This window comes from Oryzias latipes, chromosome 23 (assembly GCF_053564925.1).
Source record: "Oryzias latipes strain Hd-rR chromosome 23, Olatipes_Hd-rR_3.1".
NCBI classification, from domain to species: domain Eukaryota; kingdom Metazoa; phylum Chordata; class Actinopteri; order Beloniformes; family Adrianichthyidae; genus Oryzias; species Oryzias latipes.
Window position 1 is genome coordinate 13,050,365 of NC_136259.1, and position 8,520 is coordinate 13,058,884.

An 8,520-nucleotide genomic window follows, 5' to 3' on the forward strand; every position below is an offset into this window, starting at 1 on the left:
TAAGTTTTTGAAGGAGAACCTGGTGATTTATTGTGTCAAATGCTTTTCTGACGTCTATAAAAATGCTAATGCGATGGTTCTTTTTGTCAATTGATTCTGATATTTCATTAGTGCCATTGTTGTTGAATGTTTTGCTCTAAAACCATATTGACTGTTGCATTTAATATTTTCTTTATTCAGGAATCTGTCTAGTCTATCTACATATCTTTTTTCTAGTATTTTAGAGAACTGGGACAGCAGAGATATTGGCCTGTAGTTGGAAAAAACATGTTTATCTCCATTTTTGTAGAGTGGTAAGACCTTGCCAATTTTCATCTTGTCTGGAAAGACTCCGAGTGTGAAAGATAAAGAATAAAGAATAGCTTAAAGGATGTATAACATAGTCAATTATGTCTTTTATCAGTGTCATATCTAGGTCGTCACAATCAGTAGACCTTTTGTTCTTACTCCCTTTTACACATTTTTTTATTTCTTCATTAGTTACTGGGTATAATAGCATGGTGTTTGAATTATTCTTTATATTTGAAGTAATATTATAGTCCGGTTTGTTTGGAATAGAGTTTGCCAAGTTTGGTCCAAGATTTACAAAATAATTGTTAAATTCATTTGCTATTTTATTTATTTCATGGATTTCCATTTGTCCATTATCAAAATAATTAGTTACTGGTGGGCCTGTTTTATTCTTTTTTATTATTCCCCATGTTTCCTTGATGTTGTTGCTGTTGTCTTCTAATAATTTACTGTAGTAGTCTTTTTTTTCACAGTTTACTAACCTCAATGAAAATGAATAGTAATTATTTCAAATCCTTTAAAAACTTTATGCACTTTTAAAACCTATGCAATATGGGTATCAAAATGTTCAGCTAATTCTAAGTTAATATAAAAGTTTAGCAATGAGTATTCTAGCTTTTCTATTGTCTTCCTTTTTTTTTGGGCGAATTATGAGTTAAGCTAGGATTTTAGCAACGTGTAAGTTTTTTTTAGCTAATTTGGGAAATATTTAGGTTCTTTGGATTAATTCTGAGTTGAGATATTATTTTAGCAACATGTTAGCTTTTTTGGCTAACATGCTGAGGTATTTTGGGCTAATTCTGAGATAATATTTTAGTAACCCGCTAGCTTTTTTTTAGCTAACCCTTCCGCTCTCTTTGGGGCCAGCCCTTACACTTCTGCTCATCGCAAAATGTGACATTTCTTCTGATCAATCCGGACCGGACTGGTCCTCTCTTGGCCAGTTTAGTATGGTCCAGGCTATTCAAGTGAGCATTTCCATTGAGTGTGTGAAGGAGCATCAAGGCGTATACCATAGCATGACATAGCTTTGTGTTTAAACGGTGTGACTACAGTGATAAGCAACAATGGCAGTTGTGCACAAGTGTGTGAAATAAACTCCTACAAACGGTGCCATATTTTGGTGCTTAATTTGATTGACATGTCAATCACTTCTACTCTCGTCAGTACTTTGAAGTTATAGCCAATCCTTTTGCCTTTCCTGTGATTGTAGGTCACTGACGAGGCGAGCACGAGAGCGCATGCCGCGCAGAGCTTGAACGTCTGGCTGTATTTCACAGCAGATCACAGAAGTTAGATAGAAAAAACAGAGAGCATTGTTTATCAATGAGAATATTTTATATTTTATATTTTTGCAGCTTTCTCTTATTTGTCTCCGCTAAATTGTGTAAAGCAGATGATAAATATGCAAGGATATTCTATTCTACACCTCTACAGCAGACTATACTGCTGTTAGAAATATAGGGGTTATATTTGACAGTTGTTTTAAATTTGACAAACAGATTGACATTGTCTTTAAAAGTTGATTTTATCACTTGCCCCTTTTAACTAAAGCTAAACCTTCCTGGTGCAGTAATCTTGAAATAGTTACTCACACCATGATCCCCTCCTGCATAAATTACTGCAACTCTCTGGACTTTGGTGTCAGCCAGCATGTACTGAACCGCCTCCAGTTAGTCCACAATACATCAGCACAACTGATAACTAGAACATCCAGACATGAACATATCACTCCAGTACTCAGGTCACTTCACTGACTTCCTGTTCTTTTTAGAATTTAGTTTACACTTTTAATGTTAAGCTCTTCGTGGTTTTGGCACAGTTTACGTAACTGAGCTAACTGTCCACGGCCATTCTTGAGTTTTAACCAGTATCTGCTTAATGTGTCCAGGTCAAAACAGAATTGCTGGGGTGAATGTACTTTCCCCTTTGTATCTTGCCCTCAGTTATGGAATAAAATTCCTGCAGAAATGTGCATGATATCTGACCTTAACAGTTCAAAATGTAAATTAAAAACATTCTTTTTTAGAAGTTTTTTTTAATGATTAGAAGTTGGTGTTTTTTATTTTCTTCAATTTGCTCTATTGCATTATTGTTAGTCTTTTATATATTTTATTGTTGCCTACTTTTTGTAATTGTATGCTGTTTTTATTTGGTTTTTAACATTCCTAATTTTAAGCTTTGTTTTTTCTTCTATTGCGATGCACTTTGGTTCACCTAAAGGCATTGTAAAGAGCTATAGAAATAAAGCTTCATTATTCAAGCAAAACAAGACAGAATTTGCAATGTGTTGAATACTTTTTCAAACCACTTTGTATATTTAATTTCCTTTGTGTGATAGTTAATAATACTTGAAACCTATGTAAAAATAATATAAAGCTTTATGTGTCATTTTAACAACAATTGAAAGGCTAATTATGAGCATTTCTCAGTATTCCAGCTGACAGTCACCATACATGAATAAGAAGGACAGTGTAATAATTACCAGGACATAACTCATTAATATTCACACATGTGTGAATATTAATGAAGTCCTGCTATACCACATGCAGCCTCTAGGGGCGTAGTGAGTCATACACAGGTGAGACACAAAAACGGGTATATATGTACTAAGAGGTCTTTTTCATTTTTTTGTTTTTTTTTGTTCTATAGGGTTAGTAGACCAATAGGAACCCTTCTACAGTCTTAGATTTTCTTAAGAATTAGGAGGACACTGGCCCTGTCCTACTAATTCAAAATGTCCTTCCAGTGTTGCGTGTATTCTGATCATTTGTCCTGCTAATGCAGGAAAACAAACGCACACACACACACAGAACTGCGCCAGTCTGTCTCTGCATTTCTCCTTTGCGCTAGCGAAAGCAGCAGTTTAAAGCAGTGGGCCAGCTGCTTCTCTGCTCACTCCTGTACTGAAATGTTTGAGGGTTATGAGGTAGAAGGAGCATAGAAGGCTTTAAAATATAGATAGTTGCACTCAGTGCCGGCCCTGGTCTTCCGGGGGCCCTAAGCGAGATTTAATTTGTGGGCCCTCTAACTGATCAGCAGCACCAACAAAACGCAACTGTTGTTGTAATATAAATGAGATATATCTAGTGCAGAATGTTGGAAAGAAGTGCCTTCACTGTTGTGCGTCTGTGCACAAATGTATGACTGTCCTTTAAGTAATAATGAAACAATAAGTTTGATTTGGGTTCCATATTGGGTAGATTTGAACTTACCAGCAGCAACATCAACATTTTCCCTTTCAACAGAAGATGTGGTGACAGGAGTTTCCTCTGCAGCTAAAAAACAAGAATCATTATACAATAATTATTGATGAAGTTAATAAAATAACTATAGCAGAATACTACTAATAGTTTAGTGGTTCAGTTAAAATCTGTGTGCAGGTTTTTCACAATGTCATGATCTTTTTATATATTTATGAGAAATAGATTGTTTGATTATATATTTGCACAAGATCATATTTATTTATTATTAAGAACAGTTTGGGGCTCCATACTCTTCAGCCGCTGTTTATGGAAAAAAAGGGGTTATGCAGACACTGTTTTTTAAATTACTTTACATGCCACATGAAGGGATGTGGATGCTGCACCTCCTCCAATACTTTTTGATACTTTTTGAGAGCAGAAGAAAATGTTGGCTGACACGGAACTGTGCAAAACATCCTCATTATGTAAAACCAAAACTGTGAAATACAAATGAGAAAGAAATGTACCTATTTATAAATAATAAATGTGAATAATAATTTGAGTATAAATGGAAATATAAGCATTTATACACTTCTTATTCTATTATTTTGTATGTTCATAATTTTAAAATGAGTACATTCATTTTATTTGTCATTAATAAATTAGAACCTTTATTTCCTATGTATTTGGCAGTTTTGATTCTCCATATTTCATGCTAATGCAAGATTTTAAGACACATTGTTGAAAAAGTCAGACTACCAGACTGTCTATAACAGATAAACAGCAGTTTCTATACTGACATAAACCGGAAAATGCAGAACGCACTAAATATGTGTTAGCAAAACAATTAAACAATACAATAACGTGAGTTAAACATTTATCAGCCATCACCATTGTCGTTATTTAATCTTCTCTTCGCCGTTTTGGAAGGTCATGTCTGACCTCATCCAGGAAACTTGGGTATCAGAATTATTTTAGAGTTTTCCATTGGAAATTACGACAAACGGGGTCGTTTATGTGCAAACTTCACCTGTCTTTCTAACTTTACCGAACTTCGGATCAATTAGTATTTTAAATCGCGAATGCACAGAAATACTGGATAATGTAAAAAATATGGCCCCATCATCCTCCAAACTTACCTTGTGATTGATGCTGAAGTTGTTCATCTTTTTTCAGCTCCTGATGGATAAAGTCTCTTCGGCATGAAGTGCTCTTGTTGTCGCTTTGATCAGCGTGACAAAATGCACTCGTTTTTTTTCTTTTCTCAACTTTATTGAAACAAAATGCGCTCGTAAATGCACACTGTGCCAGGCTTAAATGCAGTGATGTTGGCCAATCGTTGCTGAGAGTGGCGTAACGTCATTATTTGGGTTGCCAGATTGGTTCAGGTGTGTTGACAAGGGGGATCATTAAAGTGCAGGCAACTTTCTTTTGCACAACATTCACAGCTATGAAATAGGTTGCCAGATTTGGGTCTTTTTTTTATTTTATTTTTTCGCCACTTCGGGGCCCTGGTGGTGACGGGGGCCCTACGCGGCTGCGTAATTCGCGTATAGGGAGGGCCGGCCATGGTTGCACTGCAGTGAGGTTCCACGTGGCCTTCACGTCTCTCTCCCTCCCTCACTCCTTCTACGACCCACAACTACACAATAGGCGCACCGGTATGGAGAGAAATTAGACTCTGTCGGATTTGTGCGTGCGTAATTCTTGATTTGTGCGTAAATTAGGATTTGTGTATGCATATTCTTGCTTTGTGCGTGCGTAAATTAGGATTTGTGCATAAATTTGGATTTGTGCGTGATTTGTTACTCACATAATACGTTTTGTGTATAAGTTAAAAAAATATAAAATTAAAAAAATACAAAATGCAATTTACGTATGCACAAATCAAGATTACAACAGCTTGAAACTACTTACACACACACATCTTTAAAAAACACGCACGAATCCCTTGTTACACACACACAAAGCCAAAGTTACGCACGGATCTACCGTGAGACTGTTTTCACGTCTCACAAATTCGTCCGTGAGTGCTGCGTTTAAATACCAGTGGAATGCTCGGTCATTAGAATTTTCCTATCAGCCTTCCCTTCTAAACGTATTTCCTTCAGTGGGTGTAGCAGGACTTAAAAAAAACTTTAAAGGAAAATACAAATTATTATCTGAGAATGTGACGTTCACTTTTAAACGCTAATATATATATTAAAAGTATATTATTCTCCGAGACACTGAATTGACACAAAATGCGTAACAGGAACGACCAGTAGGGGGCACTGTTTTTTTTTCTTCCGGAAAAATCAAAGGCAGTCAGACTGAGAGAGTCACGGGAAGAATGGCGGCCCATCTCGGTGGTCAACGCCCCGAAGTAAGTAGCCTCTATGTTCAACACTAACATCTACTGTCTTCATGTATTGATTGAGTCATTGTCTGGATACGTTTAGAAGGGAAGGCTGATAGGAAAATTCTAATGACCGAGCATTCCACTGGTATTTAAACGCAGCATTTACGGACGAATTTGTGAGACGTGAAAACAGTCTCACGGTAGATCCGTGCGTAACTTTGGCTTTGTGTGTGCGTAACAAGGGATTCGTGTGTGTTTTTTAAAGATGTGTGTGTAAGTAGTTTCAAGCTGTTGCAATCTTGATTTGTGCATACGTAAATTGCATTTTGTACTTTTTTCATTTTACATTTTTTAACTTATACACAAAACGTATTATGTGAGTAACAAATCACGCACAAATCCAAATTTATGCACAAATCCTAATTTACGCACGCACAAAGCAAGAATATGCATACACAAATCCTAATTTACGCACAAATCAAGAATTACGCACGCACAAATCTGACTGAGTCTAATTTCTCTCCATACACCGGCTCATAGGGCGCCCCCTGCTGGCGGAAGAAAATTTATGACTTTTAAGTGTGCCTTATAGTCGTGAAAATACGGTAACTTCAAAACATATAGATCATTAATGTATTTCTATACAAATATGTGTAAACCGTGTAAATTCATAATTGAATTAAATCGAATCGTAGGATGGAAAGAATCAAAACTTGAATTGATTCTGGAAATTATTGGTGATATACAGCCCTACTTCAGAAAAGGTTCTGTTTGTTTCTGCAGTTCTCCCACAGTATTATCTGAGGAACCAGGAGAGAAAGTCCAGTGAGGACCAGGAGGAAGCAGAACTTCCTTGGATTAAGGAGCAACAGGAAGAGATCAGCGTCAGCCAGGAGGAAGAGCAGCTTGGTCTGAAGCAGGAAGACGACATCGTGATGGTGACTTTGCATGAGGAAAATGAGCTCATAGAAGATTTCAACAATCAGCAGTTCCAGACTCAGAGCTTTAATGATGAGTTTGATGATGAAGAAGAAGCCCTGCAGGAAGCATCAACTACAGACGGAGAGGCAGAACCTCAGAGCAGCAGAAGTCCAGTCCATAATGTAGAACGCTCTCAAGCATCAGAACCTCAGTGTGATCCTGACTCTGACAAATCATCTGAAGGAAATAGCTGCGACAAAACCTCAAAGAAAAAGAAGAGTAAATTTGCTTGTAAAGATTGTGGAAAAAAGTATTCCAGCATTTCAACTTTGACCAACCACAGAAGAATCCACAACGGAGAAATGCCTTACTGCTGTGAAGAGTGTGGTAAAAGTTTTCATCTCAGGTCTACCTTCAGAAGTCACGTCCTCGCCCACAAACCAGCAAAACTCTTCGTCTGCGACAAATGTGGGAAAAGTTTCAGTGAAAACTGTCATCTGACCGGCCACATGAGGATTCACACGGAGGCCACATTATTCTGTGAAGAATGTGGGAAAAGCTTCCGCCATGGCTGTAACCTGAAACGCCACATGCTGACTCACACCGGGCAAAAGCCCTTTTCCTGTGAGGAGTGCGACAAAAGCTTCAGCCAGAGCACCACTCTCAGGAACCATATGACCATTCACACCGGCGCAAAGCCCTTCTCCTGCAAAGAATGTGACAAAAGTTTCAACCGAAGGTCAACGCTGGACAATCACATTAAGACGCACGCAGGAGCAAGACCTTTCCTCTGCAAAGTATGTGGTAAAAGTTTTACACTCAAGATAACTCTGACAAGTCACACGAGGATTCACACGGGAGAGAAACCCTTTGCTTGTGAGGAATGTGGTAAAAGTTTCACGCATAGAACGAGTCTGAAGAAGCACATGAACACTCACCTAGAGGAGATGTTTTGTGACGTTTGTTCTGTAAGTTTCAGCAGAAGGAAGGACTTTACTGAACACATGAGGAGACATGCGTCAGCAGAGGACGTGTTACAGATGCGCAAAAGCAACCTGCTGCCTCCTGATGCAGAGCAAAAGATTTGGAGTCCAGATCCCATGACTCAACTACAAGACGTGTTCATAAATTAAGGACATGCTGTTTAAGAGCTCATCCACAATAAGATGTTATTAAAGCCACAGTGAAGATCAGGGAGCAAAGAGCTCAATGGATCTTTGAACACATTTCCTGCTTAAATAAACAAACTATGAATGGTGTCAAAGTGTGATATTATATTCAATGTGTTGGTGCCTAATCTTTGTAATCACAGCTGAAAGTTAGTCCAGCCAGAGTTCTGACCGAACACTGACATTATAGGTTTTTAAGGTCAAACTTACGGCTATGGCAGGTGGGTCTGTAACCTTTGATAATAGAAGTGCGAGCTGGTCCTGTTTCTCAAAGTCTTTGTTTGAAAAGTTTGATACTGATCTGCTTTTTTATCGTTGTTACTTTTAAAATGTATACAATTTATTTTGGACTTGAATAAAAACAGAAATATAAAGAAAAAAACATTTCCCTAAATGTAAAATTGTTTTTTAGTTTTGACAAAGGCTTGTATGATTTCCTTTCAAATGAATAATGGATTAGATTTATCTGAATGAAGACATGCTGTGCTACAAGTTTGAAACGATGCAGGTTAAAACTTACCTTTTAACCTGAACATGACTTTACTGGTTTAAGATTCATCAGATACGGTATATTAAAAAAAAAATCTAGAAACCCCCTTCTGCATCGCTAATA

At 37.4% G+C, this 8,520-nt stretch overlaps 1 protein-coding gene across 1 annotated transcript in view; it reads left to right on the forward strand.

The window, feature by feature from the left end:
• LOC111946917 (uncharacterized) overlaps positions 1–8,002 on the forward strand; it is a 47,892-nt gene extending 39,890 nt beyond the window's left edge. The window contains exon 2 of the mRNA XM_023952268.2: positions 6,601–8,002. Within this exon, the coding sequence (XP_023808036.1) occupies positions 6,601–7,871 (1,271 nt within the window). The 3' untranslated portion in view covers positions 7,872–8,002. The remainder of the gene's footprint in view (positions 1–6,600) is intronic.
• Positions 8,003–8,520: the final 518 nt, after the last annotated feature.